Raw genomic sequence first — 23,543 nt, forward strand, 5'->3', positions numbered from 1 at the left:
GGCATAAAAGCCTTAACCGGAAGATAAAAACAACATAATTCAATAATTTTCAGGCCCACCAGCGGCCGAGTGGTAAAGTCGCTGAACACTGGTAGTTCGGTCCGAGGTTCGAATCCCGCGAACGGGCTGGCTACATGGGTGTTTTCGTGGTTTTCCCCACGTGTAACGTGTATACGAGCCAGTTTCCCTTAGAAAGTCCTCCACGAAGGCATCCCTCCTCTTAGGCAGATAGCCCTCGAGGCTTTGCCGTAATTAAATAACCTAACCTAACCAATAATTTTCAAAGCAAAAAATGTACAATTTACAAACATATAAGAGTAAAGAAACTGAGATCACTGAGCCGGGTAACAGAGTGGATATATATATAAATATATTTATACACGTTTGGTGCGGGCGATTGAAACCAAAATATCTACATGTTACCACATCTACATGTTATAGCAGTTCTATATACAAAATTTCAACGTTCTGAGGCTACTCGTTTTTGAGTTATGCGAGATATGTACGTACATACGTTCGTACAGAGGCCACGAAAAATTCTCTTCAGAATTAATTTTAAAGCAGTTTTATAATTTTTTTTTTTTTTTGGAGGAAACAAGTCTTTTATTCTGTCCTTACGTACAGATATCGCGCAAAAACATCGTTAAATTGCATTCGATAGCAGTCAAAATGGATATTTTCGTTGAAATATGCTGCCTGAAACTTTTCGCGATTACAATACTTCCTTTTTACTTCGTACAAGGAATTAAAAAGGATTTGCACTTTTATAAATTAAACTCAGTTCTAAATTTACATAATAGAATATCATTTAACTTTTTTTATGACAGGATAATGCCAGAGTATCAGATTTGTCACTCACTGTTGTGGAAGAAGTCTCTGCTAATCAAAAAGTGGATACACCAAATTTGGAACATGATGGGCAGTTAACAGAGTCACAGACTAAAACCTCTGTTTCAAGTCAAGAAGATGAGTCAGTCAAAGTATCTAAACCCCTGCTTTCTCGAAATAAACACTCCCCACTTACCAAAGCTCCTGCACGACCGCCACCCATTTACACAAAACCTCAATCTTGTGGCATTGCAAGAAACAACACTCCATGGAAAACACTGGAAGATAGTTACTTGGCTGTAACAGCATTCAATCGAGAGCTCATAGTCAAATTAGTGAATCAGGTACGCATTTTTCAGCATTATTTTTTGCTTTAGAAAGCATTATTGAATTTTCCTATAGTTAATTCTAACTACTTATTTTATATACAAATTACATGGATATTTTTTTTAATTTTATTTTATACAGATTGCATTAAACAATGGGCAGATGATACCCAGAATAAAAAAAATCAATTTTTATTAACTTTAGTGCAGAGGACAAGAATTGTGATATGTTCATTATTATGTTTTAAAGATTCTTCAGAGTACATTTAATCAATAATTGATATTACCATAGTGCATGAAAAGTTTTTGTAATTATCAATGTTGTTATAATATTTCTTGTTAATAGCATAAATATCATGTATTTTTATTCTTTCCTGTTTAATATCTAATTTTATAAGAAACAGATGTTGTAACATATCAGAATATTAATTCATGTGTAAGTATTAACCCTTTGGAAGGTGTGAGATAAGTAATTCTTTCTTCTCATAAATATGCACAAAAACCATCTTCCGTCATGAACTTGTAGTGTGAGCTGGTTTATTTACACCCACTGCAATGCATAACTGGAATGCGAGTTGAACACGTTGATGACCATCAGAGGTTTAACTAAAACAACTTGGTGACATTGGGCTTGGAAAGTAACTAATTCCACTTTAATTGGTGTCATTTTAAAATTATTTGTACGAGGGCCATCCAGGAAGTAGATTACGTTTCCGTCTGTGTCCGCTAGGGGCGGGGCTAGTGCGGCCATCTTGGGGTCAGAGCGTTGCGCAGCTCAGTCTGCATCTAGCCGTGCTAGTGAGAGGTTCGTGCTGTGCTCCGTTCAGATACTGTGACGGTTTGAAATGTCTGCGTTAATTGAAAATCCTGCGAGGTGCGCTCAGTAATAAGGTTTCTGACTGCAAAAAACTGTAAACCGATAGAAATCTATCGGCAGCTTCGTGAAGTGTATGGGGACAACATTATCACTGAAGGTGGAGTGCGTCAGTGGGTCATAAGATTTCAAAATGGCCGAACCAATGTTCACGACGAAAATCGAAGTGGGAGACCCAGCATAGTGACCGCCGAACTTCTCGAAAATGTCGATGCTAAAGTCCGTGAAAATCGAAATTTCACAATAACGGAACTTTCTTTGAGTTTTCCACAAATTTCGCGAAGTTTGTTGCACGAAATCATCAGCGAAAAGCTTGGTTACCACAAGTTTTGTGCAAGATGGATTCCAAAAATCTTGACAGAGGACCACAAAAATCAGCGAATGGCTGCAGCGTTGAACTTTTTGGACGCTTACCATAAGGATGGTGACTCTTTACTCGATCGCATCGTTACTGGTGACGAAACATGGGTGAAACATGTGAACTGTGAAACGAAATTGCAATCAATGCAGTGGGGGCACACAAGTTCTCCCCAAAAACCCAAGAAATGCATGCAAACAATGTCGGCAAGGAAGATGATGGCGACTGTTTTTTGGGACAGAAAAGGTGTAATTTTGGTGGACTTCCTGGAAAGAGGCACTACAATAAACTCTCAAAGGTATTGCCAAACTCTCCAAAAACTCAGAAGAGCAATTCAAAACAAGCGCAGAGGAATGTTGAGCTCTAAGATCTTGTTGATTCACGACAACGCCCGGCCCCACACGGCAAATGTCACTCGTAAAGTTCTTGAATCTTTTAAGTGGGAGTTGTTTCCTCATCCGCCGTACAGTCCCGACCTGGCACCGAGCGACTTCCACCTATTCCCAGCAATGAAGAAGTGGCTGGCTATGCAGCGTTTTGATGACGACGCACAGCTGCAAGAAGAGGTAACGAAGTGGTTGAAGGCGCAGGCGGCCGAATTTTTCGACGAAGGAATTTCCAAGCTCGTACATCGCTACGATAAATGCCTTAATTTGTATGGTGACTATGTAGAAAAGTAGTATTTGAGTGTGGCTTTCATCTGTATATAATAAAATTTGTTTCCTATACTTTGTTTATTTTTTTATTCCAAAACGTAATCTACTTTCTGGATAGCCCTCGTAATTCTTTTTTTGTTATTCAGTTTCACTGTTAATGCATTAAAATAATTACATAAAGAAATTTATCAGTAGAGGAAATAAGTTAAAATACCCTTCCCCAGCCATGGTCCATAGAAGCTTTGAGGAAGTACACAAGACAAAAGTTGCATTTTCGGATCCACAATATGAACTAAGGGATAACAAATTAATTTAATAATAATAAACTCGCGTCATAGAAAAGTTCAGAAATTTGCTATTAGAAGATACATACACTTTCTGCAACTTTATCGGGTTAACAGTAAAAAATTTCTGCCTACAAAAAATTCTCGAAGGAAAAAAAAAAAAGAAACATTAAGCTTCAACTAATCTAGGAAAAAATTAAACAGTCAGAAGTACAGATTTCAATCCATAGTGAGTAATCTGTATCGTTATAGCGAAATTTATTGTCTGTTATTGAACGTTATTGTTCTACTATATTCCCCAAGTACTTACAAACAGTGATGGCTGCTGGGGAAGGGGGGAACAACACAGCAGCAGAAAATCCCTCTGAAAAATAAATTAAAAAATATTAATTTGCCATACCCCTTTTTCACTTTTACTTTACAACTTTTTTTTTAATGTTTAACTTTCACAATATCCAGACACATTTATGAAATGTCTGAAGAAATAGAAAATTAACTTACTGGAGGTGTTAACTAAACAAGAATCAGCATAATATTTATTTCTTACTTATAACACCTCCAACAACTGATATCCGGCATGTTATTTTAACTCAGACTTGTTTATCTCCAAACAAGCTTCCTTTCTTTTGCTAATATTACTCTGATTCTTGTTACCTTAACACCTCCAATAATCATTATTCGGTGGGTCTTTTCAATTCAGATCAAGTTATTGCTCAGTTATAACTGAAACAGTTTACAATGCAACTTAAGGAATCGATTTTAATAAGCAATGAAGCACTTTCATTGGTAAGGTATGTGGATAACAATCAACTCGCAGAGGAAATGCTTTTTACAAGAATCCTTAAAATAGATACTAAACATGAACTACTTAATTAAGTCCAGTCTTATTTTAAAGGGAAAAAAATAATTCGGTCAAAAGTCGTTAATTCGGACACCTATAATTCGGAATGATCTATAATCCGGACCTCAAAACTAAAAACTTTCTGCGCATGCGCCGCATTGACACATGCGCATAGGCGTTTGCGCGTGCGCGTAAGACCTTTTACGACTGCGCATATGAGTGTGCGCAAGTGCAGAATACGTTTTCGCGTGCGCATTTTATGTATAACGGACGTATAAGCTAAAATTATCTAATTATATATTTCAGTTAATGTTGATGATTGCGTTGTTCCTTAATTTTAGAATTGGATCCGGCTTATTATTTTTTGCAGACTGTAAGAGCAATTTTATAAAAGTAAGCTTAAACTTTCGAATATATCAAATAGAATTTCCGATATATATTTGTTAATATGTAAAGGATCTAAAGCGAAAGTATGTTTTGAAATCCGAAATCTGTTTTCAATTTCACGCTGCTCAGCGGGGGGATCACCGTGGCGGACGCGTAATGAATTGGAAGTTGATCTGTCAGCACTATCCTTATCTTCAGCGCAGATGTTTTTATTTTATATGGCTTATAATTCCTTACCAAATGTAGTATTTCATCTCGATATGCTCCGTCTTTGATATGATTTAAAACAAGTTCCTCGTCATTATAATTCGCTTTCGATAGCGAAGAAAGTGACAGAGGTTATTGAAAACAAAAAAATTTCGATTGACAAATTAGTCGGTGTTCTCGACACAGCAATTATAGGACTTGAACAGCGGAACTTTGTAACTGAACAAGAAATTATGTCTGTTTAATAGAATTAAAGAGAAAGTATTATCACATGAAACGAAGCAAAACTTAAACAACTTACATTGAAAGAAATGTTTAATAAAGTAAACAAATAAATATTAAGCTTTTTCTTTTTGCAACTTTTGATACCCTTTAGATCATAATTGTTCTTTATTTCATAAATTACGGTTTCATATTTTCAATTTTAGAATTTCTGCATGCCATCCTACGAGATTTAAACTGAATATCTATAATCCGGAAAAATCGATAATCCGGAATCGCCGAAGTCCCGACGAGTCCGGATTAACGACTTTTGACTGTATATTGTTACAGATTTGGTATTTAAATAGCTAATGTTAGTTGAATTGTAAATTAAATGGTTTTATTTCCTGTGCAGTGCAGCGTGTGACAAATATTAAAGGAAAGCTAAGCCGGAAAATTGAAAATAATTTAACATTAAATAAATAAATATCTCTTTTTGATTTCGAGAAAGTTCCAGAAAATTCTCGCACACGATTTAAAAATCTTGTAAAAAGGAGAAAAACCTCTCAATTTAGTCAGTGATTTTAGTTAGTTTGTTGTTGTTTTGAGAGTTTGTTTAGAAAACTGCTCTTGTTGACTGTAGCAAATTCGCGGATTATCTTTCTCTAGCTGTTTTGAATTAAGTTCTCTTGAACGTTTGAGTGGTTAAATGATAACTACTGTGAGATATTGTAATACTGCACGAATATTTGAGGAAATTTAAGCATATTTGTTGTGATAATAATAAATTTTTGTTCATTTTTCATCGGATTTGTGCATTCATTTCGTAATGAACCCGTACACACGCAACAATTTTTGGTGTCAGGAGTGGGGTTTGAATGCCAATAACAAGAGCAATGGAAGAACAATTGACGCAGCTCATCAGTGCTTTTGCTGCGTTCCAAGAAAAGCTGGCCAAGCATCATTTAAAGAAGAAATGAAAGAAAAGATGGATGCTGGACAGGAAAAGATGAAAGATTCTGTTAAAGATGAGATGAAACCTGTTAAAGAGGAGATGAAATCTAGTCAGGGAAAGATGGAAGAATCTGTTAAAAACGAGATGAAAGCTGTTAAGGAAGAGATTACCTGCATAATAGGAAACAAATTTGATTTTATGGAAGGCAGAATAGACACCGTTGAAAATAACGTTGGAGAAATTCAAGAGAGAGTTTCTGCTGTGGAGCAACAAATCGAAGGAAGAGTTTTGCCCATGCAACATTGAATCGAAAAAAAAATTGAAGAAAAAGTATATGTCGTCCAAGAACATGTTGAACAACAAATTGATGACAGGGTTTCTGCTGCCATAGCGAAAGAAGTTGATAGCCTAAAGAAATACATAGCGACAGCAGGAAACAATTCTGAAGGTTTTAAATTTCTATCTATGCCTACTCGTCCCTTCCTGAAGCTATCTACATATGATGGGAAGATCTCCTAGCTATCTACATATGATGGGAAGCAAGTATATAAGGTGCAATTTTCTATACTGGCGGAAGCAAATGGATGGGATTTCCAAGCTAAGGCCTGTCATCTTGCCGCTTCTTTGAGAGCAGACGCACCAACACGCAGTGGATATCCTGCAGACTCTTCCCGAAAACCAGAGATTAGACTTTGAAGCTCTATCCGATGCATTGGAGCTGCGCTTTGGAGAGAAGCGTTTAAAAAAAACCAACCCTAAAGTGCTGGAACTGCGGTGTTGAAGGCCACATACGAAGGAACTCCAGAACACCCCAGAGCACGGAAAATAAGAGAGGCGGGTTAAACAGACAATTAAATGCCAAGTAAAGGATTGACAAGAAACTAAAGTGCTGGAACTGTGGAGCTGAAGGCCATGTACGAAGGAACTGCAAAATGCCCCAGGGTACGAAAATCGAGACCATTTCTCAGCAACGACGCAGGAAACAAATTAATGACCATATCAAGGAACGGAGGTTGCCAGATAATGAAAAACCTTGTTTTAAAGCACTCAAGATTTCTAGAGTGGCAACAGTAACAGACTGTCCATCAATGGGCATATCAATGGAATTCCTTGCAATATGATCATTGACACAGGAGCTAATGTTACCATCATTAGGAAAGATTTAGCTGAACAGTTTAAAGATAAACTTATTTGGACGCCATCCTGTGTTACCCTTCAGACTGCGTCTGGTGACAAAATCGACATAGCTGGGAAGTTAAACGTGAACATCACGTTTGGAAGTGCCGCCTACCATCACACGGCATATGTGGCGGATATTACAGATCCATGCATACTCGGACTGGACTTTTTAAGGAAATACAATTTTTCCTTAGACTTCAAAAACAACAAACTGCTTTCAGCATCTGAAGACATAACTATCCATCCTCAGAAGGGATCCTCACCTGGAAATGCCGACACCTTGTCCGAAAGACCCAGCTCGGGAAGCTGTCGAAATCATACTAGGGTCGAAAAGAAATGCTAGACTACCAGCTATTTCCCATCACAAATGCTCTTCGGTAGTGACCTTCGTCTGCCTTGTGACCGCCTGTTTAATCGCCTTCCAGATGCTCCTTCATCGCCTGAGGAATATATTCAAGATCTCCAGGCCCGGTTTGAAGCGATGCACAACTTTGCACGAGAGCGAGTTAACTTGGCGACGGAGAAGATGAAGACCCGATACGACAAGAGCTACTGAACATCAATTCCACGAAGGAGACAAGGTGTGGTTGTGGAACCCGATTCAACGAAAAGGAGTCAGGCCTAAATTACAGTCACCTTGGGATGGTCCGCACACAGTCCTAAACAGGCTGAATGACGTCGTGGTTTGGATCCGTGAGTCTTCGAACTCTAAACATAAAGTCGTTCATTATGACAGGTTAGCTCATTACTATGGCATAGTAAGTAATGTAAATAATTATTACATTAAAATAATGTAAATGTAATGGCCATAGTAAGTAATGTAAATAATTGTAAATAGTGTAAGACCATGGTCCTTTTTGTTTCTAAATGTATATTTAGTACTTGATTTGTATTTGATAGCATCTGATTTGTTTTATTTATTGCATTTATTGTTCATGTTGTTTATTATTGTAATGTAATGCTTATCATTGCATTTATGCCACAGTTGTAAGTTTGGCTTCCTGTCCAAGGATTGTACTGCCCGGGACGTGCAGTCCTTGGGAAGAGGGCAGTATTACGGATTTGGTATTTAAATAGCTAATGTTAGTTGAATTGTAAATTAAATGGTTTTATTTCCTGGGCAGTGCAACGCGTGACGAATATTAAAGGAAAGCTAAGCCGGAAAATTGAAAATACAAGAGCACGTGCATTTAACATTAAATAAATAAATATCTCTTTTTGATTTCGAGAAAGTTCTTGCGCGTGATTTAAAAATCTTATAAAAAGGAGGAAAACCTCTCAATTTAGTCGGTGATTTTAGTTAGTATGTTGTTGTTTTAAGAGTTTGTTTAGAAAACTGCTCTTGTTGAATTCGCGGATTATCTTTCTCTAGCTGTTTTGAATTAAGTTCTCTTGAGCGTTTGAGTAATTAAAAGATAACTACTGTGAGATATTGTAATACTGCACGAATATTTGAGGAAATTTAAGCATATTTGTTGTGATGATAATAAATTTTTGTTCATTTTTCATCGGACATGTGCATTCATTTCGTAACGAACCCGTACGCACGCAACAATATACATACTCCACATGAAAATTTAATGACTTGATGCTACCAATGGCATTCCTTTTATAGTTGGTAAGAACAAAGTGTTTATCACTAATTTAAAAAATTAAATGCTAAAATCATTGTGTATATGTTGCATGATTCACCTTATTTTCCACTTCATTATTAGCTTTTAGTAGACTACAAATAAATATTCCATTTAGGTATATTACATATGCATATGGGAGATGCCCATACTTAAAATTATGACCCAAGCCATGAAAAAGAAGGTTCAGAACCCTTGAGATTAAAGTTGTTTCAGTGTTATTTTATAGTAATAATTCTTCGTATTCAAGCACCAAAAAATAATCATCAGTCTTGATATGAAGAAACGAAAGGCTGGAAGTTCCATATTCTAAACAGTCTAATTTATTTATCCACTCTTGCTTAATGAAAGCAAACACAGGGATCATCCCTTTACATTCAGTTCCATAAAAGGTAGAAAAAGCGGGTTCGATTTAAAAATTTTCTGCAAAAAGAACTTTAAACTCTGGCTCTTAGTCAACATTCTACTTGATGCTTTAAGTTTAGCTGGTTATTTTGAATCAAAATTTTAATTAATAATAAAAGGAAGGTTGTAATAAATCATTTCACTTTTCCGTTAAATTACTTTTAATTTCATAAATAAAAATTTAAAAAGCTTTTTCCACATGAAAAAATTCTTTTTTGGTAGGCTTTGAAAAGAAGAAAACATATGTCAGCCGAGCTACCAAAGTCGAAATTTCAATGGGCTGATTTTGAAATTGATACAAGTGAGCCATCTTCCATTTTTGCTTTTGGTGAGAAAATTGCATATCATGCAACTATGCCTAAATATCCTGAATGCAGTGTAACATTAGTGGTAAGTTATTTTCTATACTATATTGCAAGTTTTTTAACTAAAATTCTTTGTTGTATATTTTCATAACGTTTATTTTTACTAGGATTTTTGTTTCACTTGAGAACTGGGTTTAAGCAAAAACTGTTCCTTATATGATTATGTTCCATTTAACTGGGGTTAAATATTTTATGGAAATAAAAAAAAAAAAAAAAGTATATAGTTGGAGGAGGAAAAAATAAATTAGTACATCATTTTTAAAGAAAAAAAATATCAAGAAAGAAAAGCTTGAAATATTTCAAATGAGTTTTTGTTTAACAAATTTTAAAATTCTTAAATATTATGAAATCAAAAATTAGCCATCAGATTTAATTTCATATAAAATATTACTTGCATCTACATTAAGAAAACATACCTACTTCAAAAAATATTTCTTTGATTAATAATGGAAAATAAAGTGATTGACCATGTTTTATTTTGGTTGAGAATTTTTTAAATAGCACATGTGATTAGATTTGTTTTTAATGAAAAAACTAATAGTACTTTCTAACTATCTGGATGCCTACCAAAAGTCGGCAACTCATTGCGAAAAACATTATTGTTCTTCTTTACAAATCATGGGTTCTGATCATAAATAACAATAAAAAGCATATAAAAAATATGACAAGATATAGATAGCCAATATTTGAATTTAGATATTTAGCAAAATGACCAATAAATTATAAAGTGTGTAAATCAGTATGCATGTTGTATATGCCTGTGTGGGTTATTTATTGACATGAATATACTAAAAAATAATCCAAAAATAGGCAATTCTACCAAAGGTTGAATCAAGAAAGATAATCAGGAAATAATTTTGTTAATGTTTTGTGGTAGTTAATGTTGCTATACTGAGTGCCCCATAATCTAGTCAGCAGGCTGTAAAAAACATTCTACAGTGCTATTATGAAGTAAGCAAAAAACCGTTTTCTGTGAACATATACCCAGAACAGTTTAAAAGTTAGGATGAAAAGACTAGTGCATGTACAACATGCCAACCTTCAAGAAGGAATGTAGTACAATGAAATAAATAACAGAAAACATGCATGGTAATATTATATAGTAAGTGTTTAAATTTCAAACCATCAACAATGATACAAGCACAGTAGCATTCTATCACAAATTAGCATATAAATGTTCAAAGCTTCCAAAGAATGCCATGAATTTCATCTGATGCAGTGGTGCATGAACATGAGCTTCATTAAGCCTTCATTAGAATGTGGTTTTATTGGCATACCTGTAATTAGGATATGTAATTCTGATACAAAGTGTTGCTTCCTTCAAACAGTCATTTGCTCATTTGCAGATGAAATGTACATTAACTGGCATCAATATTCAAGTATTTTAATAGTAGGGTATGCAGATACCAATTGGTGCCCCTACTATTGCATTCTTTATGTGCTCCTTATGACAGCTAGCCTTAAAGCATGTCTGACAATATAATTTTACACTGATTAGTCTATTACAGGCCTTCTGTTGCATTTTGCATATCAGAATGTCACCTATTATTTCATTGCAATTTAAAGAGCTCAGTACCATCTATTTACAAATCTTTTTTACTCAGCTTGAAAAGCCAATTTCTGCATCTTGTTATTAATCAATATTTAATGTATTTTCATTCATAAACTTAGTATTTCTTGCTAGTCATGTGATATATATTGCTTACCTTAGCCTACAAAATGGGCTTTTAATGTTTGGTGACTCAGTTTTGGAACATTCTGCATACAATTAGCTACTTAAATTATATTAGAATGGTCCTTATTTAAAAAGGGGCAATACACTTGTCATATATTTTCATGTTAGCAAATCTGAAATACTTGGAGAGCTATGTTTTAATGAAAGATACTTCATACCATTTTTTAAATAAGATTATTTTTTAAAAAAAAGATTAACAAGAATTATTAAGTACTTATTTGAAAACATTTGTGCAAATTCTTAATTTTCATTTTATACTACTACAAGCCATTAAATGATTGCTTCACAAAAAAATTATTTTAATTTTTAATTTTGTTTTTTAATTGCAGATTACTGTACAACAGCAACAGAATAGATTAAATGAAATCTATGAATCAAAATATCCAGTGTTCGGTCAATTTACAGATTACATACCTAGTGAATTATTAGATGGCTCTACTGATATTGAATTGGAATCTATGCCTGCCACTGTTTTGGTCTTGGATCGATCAAACATTTCAACAATTGAAAGCTTCACAGAGAGTTTACCCAATCCTCTAACAGAAGAAAATGAAAAGGAGTTATGTTTCATAATATTACAATTGATACAATTCCTAAAATCTTTACAAGCTCAAGGTATTGAATCAATGGATTCTAGTTTTCAAAATCTAATTCTGTCAAAAACCAAACAGGACAAGTTCAATACATTGGTATTCATATCTGATAACTGCTATGATGAAAATGACTATGCATCTGATTCTTGTAAAATATCACTGTGCCAGTATGCTTTAATGTTAATATTTCAGATGCTGTCAATTCAAACAAGTGAAGATTTTGCATCTTCATCAGCAACAAAATTCTCATCAAGCATGGCTAAAAAAGTTTTCGAAACTGCAATTTCACTTTTAGTAGAGGAAAAAGCTGTTTCACTTTCACAAACAAAAACTTTATTTGAATGCTTTTTGTGGGATGCTACAAAAGTTCTTGAAGCATTTTCTAATTCAGATGATACTGATAACATATTACATAGATGGCTGGATATTGAAAGAGCAAATTTCATCAAAAATCTAATTGATGAAAAAGCATGTGATATTAATATACAGAGTGAATACTTCTCCCAGTTTTTAATAAGGACAAGTGTACGAAATATTAAAGATGCAATTTCATATTTATAAGATTTGTCATAATTTTAATGCTTTAAAAAATCGAACATTTTAGCTAAAAATTAACAATTAAAATAATTTTAATACATACAAGATAAGAACATTTTGCATTTGGTGGAAATAAGTTACCTTGTCATTGTCTTTTGTAAATAGTTTACTGTAATTTAAGCAATAACACGAAATTCTGTGTAGAATTAGATAAGAGTTCCTCTTGCCTAGAACTTCAGATTTTAGCAAATTAACCCACAGAACTTTTATTTAAAACTATTTTTATTAACAGATTTACAAATTACTTATGAGTATTTTTTAATTAAAATGCTCTTTCAGATTGCACATAAAAATTACAACTGAGCACAAATTAGTTTTGAAAATCATATGCATAATGTGCACAGAAATATTCCTTCACAACATGAAATATTTTGTATACTTGTTAAATTTAATTGTAAATCTATGTAGATGTATTCTGATTTTTGAAATTAATTTTTTTAATTATGAAATTACCAGAATTTTTCCTTGTGAAAACAGATGTTTTTAGATATGAAAATTCTGTGAATTCATATTTTGTATATAAGAATGGTGTGAGCTTGTATATAAACTGTCTTGAAATGGCAAATTTTTAAAATATTTTTTTAGTTAATAAAATTTTTTGCAATTGTTTTATCTGCTGTTTCAAATTATGTATAAAAATACACAAATTCATATTATAAGTATTTATTCAAATCATACATATACATTAATATTTTATAAAATATTTTTCTATACATTATATATTTTATAAAATGGAATTATACTGTTTACAATATAGTAATAAAAATAATTATAAATGATTAATTATTAAAATCAATCTGTAAAATATTTAAGGCACCGATTAATCATTAACATTTCACCCACTTTAATATACAAAACACTTATGTTTTTGGTATATTGTTTCATTATGAAAAGTTGTTTTCAATAATTTTACCATGAAAAATAAAATAAAAAGCAAGTCTTACATTATGCTATAGAGAAATAATTTAAAGTACACTTAAGCGAATCACTTTGTTTTGGGAAATGTACCCATAAATTTGGAAATAATACTTAACATAATTTCATCACTGCCCCCAGCAATTGATATAAGTCGTGCATCCCTAAATGCACGACTAATGTTAACATCAGAAGTGTAACCCATACCTCCCCAAAATTGAAGACACTTATCTGTAACTTCTCGAGCAAGTCTTCCAGCTTTTAGTTTTGCCATAGATGCTAACAAAGTTACATCTTGGCCATCAATCATCATTGCTAAAACAGAAATAAACTCTTTCAATACATAAAAAAATAACAGCATCAAAGTTATAAACAATGTGCATCATAAAGCATATTAATTGGAACATATTGGATTAGACTACTCAGATTAGCAATTAAGTAAGATGTTTCAGTTGTCTGAAATTTGATGATCTCAATAAGGGAGAAAATACAATGAACCTTCTTCATGGTAATCACATGAAAGCGGCCAGCATTTCTAATATAAAATCTGCACCTCTTAAAATGGCCACTTTCACAAAGGATCAAAATTCAAAGTTGAATGAGTGAAACCCAAACTGATATTTGAACTTATTCCATTATCACTCCACTTATAACATTATTGTGACTAATACTCACACAGCATGATAAACAGTCCCATATAACGTGCAAGCTAAATGAAACATTTTCATATAGTTTCTAATTTTTTGCTTAGAAAAAGAAATGCATACATATTTACCTGTTTACACTATATACATGAACAGTGAAGATCAGTGTAGGATTTACGTATAAGCTACACAAGCTGTAGCTTAGAGCCCCCAAAAGATTAAAATACAGTATAACAGACTTATAAAGAGCCCCATATCTCAAACAGCATAGGAGGCCTTATCAAGTGTAAATCTGGCTCTGATTTAACAGTTTTAAAAAAGTAGTGGTTAATAAAAAAAAAAAAAAATTACAGGAGCTTATTTTACAGAAGTCCATAAAGATATAACTGGGAAATAATTTTAGTACTATTCAACTTCAATAAAAATATCCTGTTCTCTATTTAACATTTATTCACTATTGGAAAGTATTACCAAATAAGTTTCAATGATGCTGCGTTGTTAATACTAATTGTACAGATTCATCACTTGAATAATGCACAATTTCATCATGGTTATCATCATTATTTAAAAAGTTCTTTCTCCAGATCATTTTAAGATTGAAAACGTGGAGATAGATAATCATTTCTTTACTTTTTATTTAAATTATTTTTAATTCTGTAAGCCACTCTATTGACTGATAAATTTTCATAAAATGTGTTTCTTATGTTTTGGCTATTTGTAAACCTTTATTTATATCTTAGAAACTTTAAGGTTGCTCTGGGCACATTAAAAGTCTGTACTGAATTTTCTTCTTCATTGCTAGAATGATAACAATTTGATAATTCTATTAATTAGAATCTGTAATAATGGAATTTGCTGTAATAATGACATCTGGCCATAAATTTTTCCAACAGGTTTTGTCGGTCAAAGATTTGAGTTCTTTAAGAGATATACAATTTGGTATTAAAAAATTCTTTCCAAGTTTGTGGAATTCGAATTGTAATCAATTTTTTTCTAAAATCACTTCAGATGTACAATATGAACAAATTTTAAATGTTTCCATTATCTCTTGGTCAAGTGGTTAAAGAATTGTGTTGGGTGGCAGACAAACCACTTTAACACTAGGATGATTTAAATTGCTAGGATGGGCTGGCGTGCTATCCATGAATAACAAAACTTTAAAAACTAATATTTTTTCATCGTAAATAATCTTCGATCTCCAGACCAAAACAGTTATAAAACCAATTTCAAAATATTCTGCAAGTAATCCATACTTTTTTACTTGCTCGCTAGTGTATAGGAAGTATTTTTCAATAATTAAAACAGGGTTGCCACTCAAACAGGAGAATGAAATTCCCTGACTTTTCCAGGTTTTCCAGGTGTGTTTCGAGTAAATTCGTCTATCCGCGTAATGTACGTTGGCTGTGCTAAGAGGTAAATTAATTATGGTATTACTTGTACTGTGTAGCAAATTCACTTAATTATTCAATAAATCCCAGAGGACATTTATTCTTAATTATTCTTGGTACACTTTGTTTGATAATTTTGTTTACTTTTTCGCTTAAAAAACTTAATAAAATTTAAGATATATACATTGGATAACCAACTGTACATTTTATTTAATTATTACTCATGATCATCCCCAGTTCAACACGAGGCTAATCCGGTTCTTATAAATCACAATGCAATGCTAAAAGTTAGGTTAGATTTTAGGTAAATTTAATTTGTGTGAGGTGTATTCTTAAAAGGCACCTTAACACTTGAAAACACAACTATAATTATAATAGGAGTTGTTTTCTCCACTGAAGATTGAGATTAGAATCTGCCCAATCTGGAATAAAATAAGGCTTTTTTGCAGACATTCTGCAGCTAAACGAAAGAAAGAAATCTATTTAATGATATTTTTTTACTAAGTTGAGGTATTTTATATTTATTTCGCAGCATACATAAGGAAAAAATATGTGCATTAAATTTCGTGATGTCATCATACTGCTAGAATTAATTTCAGGATTATGCCAGAGAAAATTTCCTGAAATTTGGAAATATTATTTACTAATGATAAATAAATTTAGAGGGAAGAAGCAACATTAAATGATATGAATAACATAAAAATAAAGATAATTACTTAAAAATTTAATTAGAATAATCAACGATATTTTAGCGAATATAGTTATATTACATGGTTATCCTAGATGATTGATTACTATTTTTTTATTTTACTGCAAAATGACAAGGTATTTATTAAAAAGAAAAGGAAAAAAAAAGATTTTGCGGTAAAATCCTAGTATACGATACGGCCTTCGCATGATTTTGTAAATTGTCACCAAGAACAAAATGACCCGTTTACTGCTCATCATCATGTCGCCAAATCCCGCTGTACCATACATGGAGATTATTCTGACCAAAGAACGTCTATGTAAAAAGCAGAGGGAAAATTTGCCAAGGGATTTGACGACGGATCGGCCAGAATATCCCTCTCCGCAATGTGTACAGGAAATTGAGAAACACGTGTTAAGAAGAAACGTTCTTTGACAAAAAAGAAAACTATGAAAATCCATTTTTAAATTATTGCGAAAAATCCAAGAAGAAACGTTTTATCAAAGAACGTTTTTTTCTTGGATTTTTCGCAATAATTTTAAAAACGGATTTTCGTAGATTTTTTTTTTTTCCACCCTCAAAATAACTAATCCATGAATTAATTTACTTGCGCCAAAAAATATTTTCTTTTCCTTTAGAGTTTAAAGACATTTTAAACTATATTCATTTTATGAACTCTTGATAACATGACCTTCGAACTTCGACACCGGTTTCGAGCTTTGGCGACAGATATACCGCGCATGCACAGCTGTTTCCCGCTATGATGGAACTGAAATACCCTCATATGCGGTCAGGTCGTAAATTTAGAACCCCTTTTTTCACAGGGGGGGCTGAAAAGTAGGGAATAATCTTGCTCGTGGTCTTGGGGGTCGTTTAAACATCTAACTTCTCTACATTCAGTTTTATACAGAGGAAAATACAAATTGAATTCTTCGAATGAATGCAATTTTGTACAATGAAAATATATTACTTAATGATAAACTGTAAAATAAATAACATCTCTTTTTAAAGCCATAGGTGTAGAAAGACAGATATTTGTTACACGAATGAATTTGTAGTAAATATTGAGTTTTTCATTTCGAATGCTATGTTCCATGTATGCGAAGTAGCTGAGTATGTGAGATAATAGTCATAACCGAATGGCTTTCAACCTTTTCACAGCTAAGGACTGTTTCTCAATTACATTGTGGTCGCTGCTTTTTGGTTAATTTTCTCATGACATATAAACAATAGTTGTTTTTATTTGAGACTTATGAATAAAATAACGCAAACTAGACTGCAGAAAATTCTTAAGAATGAAGTTAAATAATACTGAAAAATACATTATTGATGCACTTTTGTGTTTTATATATAGTAGTATTAACTACTACTATAATCCTTAAATGGAATCCTTAAATTATATACATCTATGTATAGGTATATATAAATGGAACCAAATATAGAACAAGGTATAAAATATCTTTATTATACAATGTTCATTACCATACTCATATTTACGTAATATCAATATAAATAGTTAGGTTTCGTACATATATAATTTATTTTTATATTTTGTATTTTTTGTATTAGATTCAGTATTGTATACGTATCTGAAGTTTAATTTGTTCTCTTTTTGGGTTACGACTTTAAGTGAGAAAGAATTGTTAGGGCCTTCATAGGGATTACATTATATACAATCAGTTAGGATCCGACTTTTCCTTTCTTTTAATCATAATATATATTGAAATACTACTTGATAAGTATATGTAAAATATAGCAGTATTTTAAGCTACTTATTTATATATCTATTGTTTGGTCTGGTTTGTTTGATTATAGCAGAGCATTCGACGGTTATTTGCCTAAGGGTAAGGGTGCCTCGTGGAGAACTTTCTAAGCAAAACTGACTCTTATGCAAGTTACATGTGGGGAAAACCTTGAAAACGCCAATACAGCCATCCCCGTCGATCCGGATCGACCTGCCAGAGTTCAACGATTTTACAGCTCAGCCGCTAGTGAGCCACACACACACACACTCATCCACACATATAGATTAAATAGTATTTACATGTCGTTTATAAAGTATAATTGAGTACAATTTAATCATAAAGAGAAAATATTCTGCAGAATTACTTCACTTCGTAGACTTTTTGCTAAGCTTCACCATATTTCTTAAAGAGAATCACAACGCTGATTCCATTTCCTAGACCTTTATGTATCTTATTTTTTTCTACACTGAATTATATTTAGAAAATTATTTCACTTGGTTATAGCTGAAAATGAATGAAAGAATTTAAGGGTAATAAGAGAATTATGCCCTTTTCTAATTATTCTTGAAGCATTTAATTTTTTAAAAAAAAAAGCGCACATTAATACGGATCACTGAACTAAAGTGCTCGATACAGGACAGATTAACTAGCTACTAAATTTTGATTTTCGTTGAGTAAAAATGAATTCATCTGCATTCTATAAGAAAGTAAATATTCAAGAAATTTTTTTTTTCCGATTCTCGCAGTCATAATATTTTTGTTAAGTATTCAGCTAATTCATATTCAGATATTCCAATCCATTACAATAAGTAATAAATCAATACAGTAAATAAATAATTAAAATCAATTAAAGGGAATTTTAATTGATTTTAATTACGTTATATACGTATGTATTATGCATTGCTCATACTCGTCAATTGCAGCTTTTAATATTTTTTTGAAAAATATCAATATGAGAATCCAGAAAATGATTCTTAGCGACGCTAAAACTATTATTACTAGGCACTCTCATGCCACAGTGTTTAAAAAAAATCCCATTGTTTAAAGGTAGATTCTATGCTCATATTTTAGTCTAAAATTAAAAGCTGCGAGTCAAAATTAAGGGGGTTGCTCTTAGAAAGCCTCAATTAGAAGTAGTTATAGGAAATGTTAATCAATACTTATAATCTTACGGATTAAACACTTATTCCCTATTTGATCACGTGTATGGCAAACAGATATTCGTCATTCATAAAGAAAAGAAAGGTGAATCAAAATGAGTTATATTCTTGTTTTTCCGACTGCAAAAACATCTTAAGATGCTATCGGATTTAATCTTTAAATTATTCCAGTAATAATCAGAACAATGGGGGCCATTATTCTTAACTATAATTTACTAATGCAAATCCTATTTTGGTTTCAAATGGCTTTCATTAATTACGTTAATGATATACTGATATACTGATTCTGAATGAGACCTAAAAACACTTTTTTTTTAAAAATATATCTCCCCTTATGATCCTCGACACAGCCGTTTACTTTCCCCTTCCGTAATTAACGTCAGTCTCCTGCTGTTGACCGCATTTGCCAAGCCACCGATGGAACTGAGCCACGTCTGTTGCAGAGAGGTTTTCCTTCTTTACAATACATATTTTTTTAATTCTAACCTTCATGGTACCGTATACTAGGATTAAACCCATTTTGTTTTATATACGAGAACATGTACTTTCTTTAGTTCATGCACTGCACATGCAATTCTCAAGGTTACTGGAAACCAAAAGTTGCGGGAAACTTGCTTTGCCTTTCTAAAAAGACAATCAAATTGGAGCTGCGAAAATTAGCTCTATGCCAGCTGCCCGAATGACACTCACGTGATACACAATTCGCCAAAAAAGTTATCTCTTCCGACGTCGGCGCAAAACTCGCCTTTTTTGGCAGGATCGTTGTATGAAATTCCCTGACTTTTCCAGATTTTGACTAAAACACTTAAATTCCCTGACTTTTCCCTGAATTTTTTGGTCAATTTCCGAATTCCCTGACTTTTTCCGGTTTTCCAGGTAGCGTGGCAACTTTGTTAAAAATAAAAATCGTGTAAAATTTTAATTAAATTTAAAATATTTTAGCAATATTTTGTTTTCAACTGTTAAAATTCAAAATATATCGCAAAGAGTTAGAAATAGATGATGCATTAGCATTGCTTGAAGAATTACCTTCAGATCCAAAATCAGTGGTCTCTGAGGATGAAAGTGAGAAAGAAATAATCCTTTACCCCCTTCCCTCCTGCTTACAGAAATATAGAAGATAAAAGTGATGATCAGTCAGAAAATGATGATATAAATTTACCAGATCCTTCCAGAATCGCAGATATCAGATATAACATGGAATAAAATAAAGAATGTAGTTAAAATCCATTCCAGAATTTTCTGAGGATTATGGCCCAACTGATGAAATTATCTCTATGGAACATGCAAAACCCGTTGATATATGGCTTTTTTTTATTCCTGAATTTCTTTTTGAATTGCATAAAAATTAGTTTTTGAATTGTATATAAATTAGTTTTTGAAACTAATTTATATGCAATTCAAAAAGGTAAGCCATTTTCACCTGTAACTCTTCAGGATATATTGAAATTTTTAGGGATAAGCATTCTAATGGGAATTAAAAAACTGCCAAGCTATCAAGATTTCTGGTTAACTAATAAAATACTGAATGAATTTTATGTCGTGAAGCAAATGGCAGTAAAAAAATTTTCATGGATTTTAGGCAATTTGCATTTGAATGATAATGATAACCGCCTAATGCCAAAAAGAGAGGACGAAATGTTTGACAAACTTTATAAAGTTCAGCCTCTATTGACTTATTTGTCAGAAAGATTTGATAGTCTCGTTAGATCGGGAAAAAACCAGTCGATTGACAAATCAATAATTCGTTTCAAATGTAGAAGTTCACTAATACAATACTTACATAAAATCCAATAAAACGAGGATATAAAGTGTGGATGCATTTCGATGAAAGCGGCTATGCTTGTAAATTTGAAATTTATACTGGCAAAACCCACGAAGTCAAAAAAAATCTGATTGAAAGAGTGGTAAAAATGCTAAGTGAGCCCTTGTATGGTAAAAATCATAGAATATGCATGGGCAATTATTTTACATCCTATGAACTTTTCAAGTTTTTAGAAACAAAAAAATGTATTTTTTGTGGAACTGTAAATATAAAAAGAAAAAAAAAACCTTTCCAAGACAGTGATGGAAGATAAGAAATTAAAACGAGGTGACTTCAACTGGGCAGTAAGTGATGACAAAATAACTTGTCTAAAATGGAAAGACAAAAAATGTGTTACCATTTTATCTAGCCAAGTTGATCTCGTTATTCCATCTACTGTAGAAGGGGAAAAAAAAACTGGACAGAAAGTTCAGATACAATGTCCAAAGGCAATTACACATTACAATAAAAATATGGGATATGTGGACTATTTTGACCAATTCAAAAGCTTATATGAAATTGATAGAAAAAGTAAAAAATGGTGGCATCGAATCTTCTTTCATTTTATTGATGTCACCATTATAAGTCCCTTCATTATATACCGAATGCTTCCAGAAAGTGACCCCATTTTGAAAATACTCAAGTCTTTCAGAATGAATATAATCAGTAGTATGATAGGAATGGGAAACGAAGGATCCGTATCAAAGCGAAAACTATCAAGCCTGCTTATCAACATAAAAAAAGGTAAATTTCATGTGCCAAATGAAGAACGACTAAAGGACACAGAGCATATGCCAGTAAAATGCAAATCCCCATGGTGTACATTTTGTAGCACAAGGGAGAAACCTCACAGAACAAGATATATGTGCGAAATGTGCCCTTGTATAAAAAGATAAAACATGCTTTGAACAGTTTCATAAAAAAATAACTTAGTTCTTTGACATTTAAAAAAAAAACACCAAGTTTTTTAATACTCTATTGAGATATTTTTATCCCAATTTCCTTATTATGTACATTCTTATATTTTCACTGCTGTAGAAAAATTACATAAATTTTAAATTTTTTCTGATGATTTACTTTGTAAAATAAAGTAAAAAATATACATTTCATGCAATTTTCTTTTTAATTTGCAAATTTCATCATTCATTGGAAATGCGCACAGAAGAAGGTAAGCTGTTTTTTCCTACTAACTCAGTAAGTTTCAAAGTCCTAGAAGTGTGTAGGTTTGACAGAGAGACCACCACCCACAGATCAATGGGCGAGAGTGGATTTTTTTTAAATTCATATATTATTTGTCTCTAGAATCACAATATTCAATTTCTAGAGGTATTTGATTAAAACATTATAAAAATAATATTGTGTGCATCAAAAGGTTAAAGTGTGCAGCATATGTATATATATTTGATCAGACAACAACAGAATTAATATCTGGTTATAACAAAAGATATAAGGCGAAAAACGTTCTTAACTCTCTGAGTGGCCTGGGATTTTGGATCTGTCATGAAGACCTGTATTTAGAGAGCCAAATATGTATATTTACCTAGTTTAGCCTCCATTTTCACAAACATACATTCATCAAGAAGGCATTTATATTATTAATGAAAGTAAGAAGGCAAAATATCTTAAATTATAAGCTAATATATAACAAGTAACAAAACATCTTGTGACTGAATAAAGTCAGTCATGGCGCTCAGAGGGCTTATAAAGTTATAAAATAAAAATGTGGGTAGTAATCACCCAAATCTGTGATTTTCTGCCAACGTTTTGGTAGTTTTCCAAGGCCTTCAGCCCAGAAACTTGGTAGCCATGAGTCCAAAAACAATTCAACCTCATTTCGGATGTCCTGTGCAGAATGGAAGATAGCACCAGCAAGATTAGTTACAGCTGTGAAAAAAAAAGTAGAAGTTCGAAGGAGCAATGTTGGGGCTACATGGTGAGTGTTGTAGCAAAAGATCCCATTCAAATCCATATAGAGTCCGGCCGATGAAGGCAGACACATGCGGTCTTGCATTATCTTGATGGAACATTATTTTTTTATGCTGGAACTCAATTCGACATTTCTTCCTTTGCTGTACACTTTACTGTCAAGGGATACGATACCAGACACCTTTTTCCAGATACTCTTTTGTGGTTAATATCATGACAATGCCACCAGATACAAAGTATGATCTTTTAGTTAGTCAAATTGTGCTTTGCGACGCTGCCGGTGGGCTCACAGTGCGCAGACCAACCCCCCTTTAGGCCCGTGTTGTTGAAGTAAATCCACTTTTCATCACAAGTGATGATCTGGTTCAGAATTTTGTCCATGTGTTGATATTCAAGCAGATTAGTGTAGGCCTGAACATATTTGTCCTTATCTGCTTGAGTCACCTGATGTGGCACCTAGCAATTGAACTTGTACGTCAAGTTTATGAGATGCATAGTGCGGCTAATGGGCATGGCATGAATATCCAACTCCTTAGGAAGCTCTCAAGTGATTACATACTGATCTTCTTCCACAAATTCTCATAGGTGGGCTTCATCAATATCAGTACGCTAGCCAGAGTGCTCCGCCTCTTGAATGTCATAGTCCTCGTTTTTGAATTTTTGGTACCAAACCTTCACAGTGTTATATGAGCAACATTAGTACCTAAAGCTATACGCTTTTGGTGACATTGTATAGCTGACTTTTTGCAACAGAACTAGAAGTAAATGATGGTTCTAATCTGGTATGATAATTCCATTTCAAACACTTTGTGCTTAATGATACTGATATTGTTTTTTATAAAATTCACAAT

General features: G+C 32.8%; 2 protein-coding genes across 5 annotated transcripts in view; one reads left to right on the plus strand and one right to left on the minus strand.

Moving 5' to 3' along the window:
* Positions 1 to 13,032, plus strand: part of LOC118192455 (uncharacterized) — a 178,961-nt gene extending 165,929 nt beyond the window's left edge. For all 3 annotated transcript variants that reach the window (XM_035363430.2, XM_035363429.2, XM_085826010.1), the window contains 3 exons: positions 828 to 1,172; positions 9,355 to 9,522; positions 11,562 to 13,032. In XM_035363430.2, coding sequence (XP_035219321.1) covers positions 828 to 1,172; positions 9,355 to 9,522; positions 11,562 to 12,386 — 1,338 coding nt within the window. In that variant the 3' untranslated portion in view covers positions 12,387 to 13,032. The remainder of the gene's footprint in view (positions 1 to 827; positions 1,173 to 9,354; positions 9,523 to 11,561) is intronic.
* A 37-nt stretch (positions 13,033 to 13,069) lies between these two features.
* LOC118192456 (putative acyl-CoA dehydrogenase 6) overlaps positions 13,070 to 23,543 on the minus strand; it is an 89,179-nt gene continuing 78,705 nt past the window's right edge. For both annotated transcript variants that reach the window (XM_035363432.2, XM_035363431.2), the window contains one exon: positions 13,070 to 13,652. In XM_035363432.2, coding sequence (XP_035219323.1) covers positions 13,408 to 13,652 — 245 coding nt within the window. In that variant the 3' untranslated portion in view covers positions 13,070 to 13,407. The remainder of the gene's footprint in view (positions 13,653 to 23,543) is intronic.

This window comes from Stegodyphus dumicola, chromosome 1, assembly GCF_044657685.1.
Source record: "Stegodyphus dumicola isolate Sdum_Otavi_A_Nest chromosome 1, ASM4465768v1".
NCBI lineage: Eukaryota > Metazoa > Arthropoda > Arachnida > Araneae > Eresidae > Stegodyphus > Stegodyphus dumicola.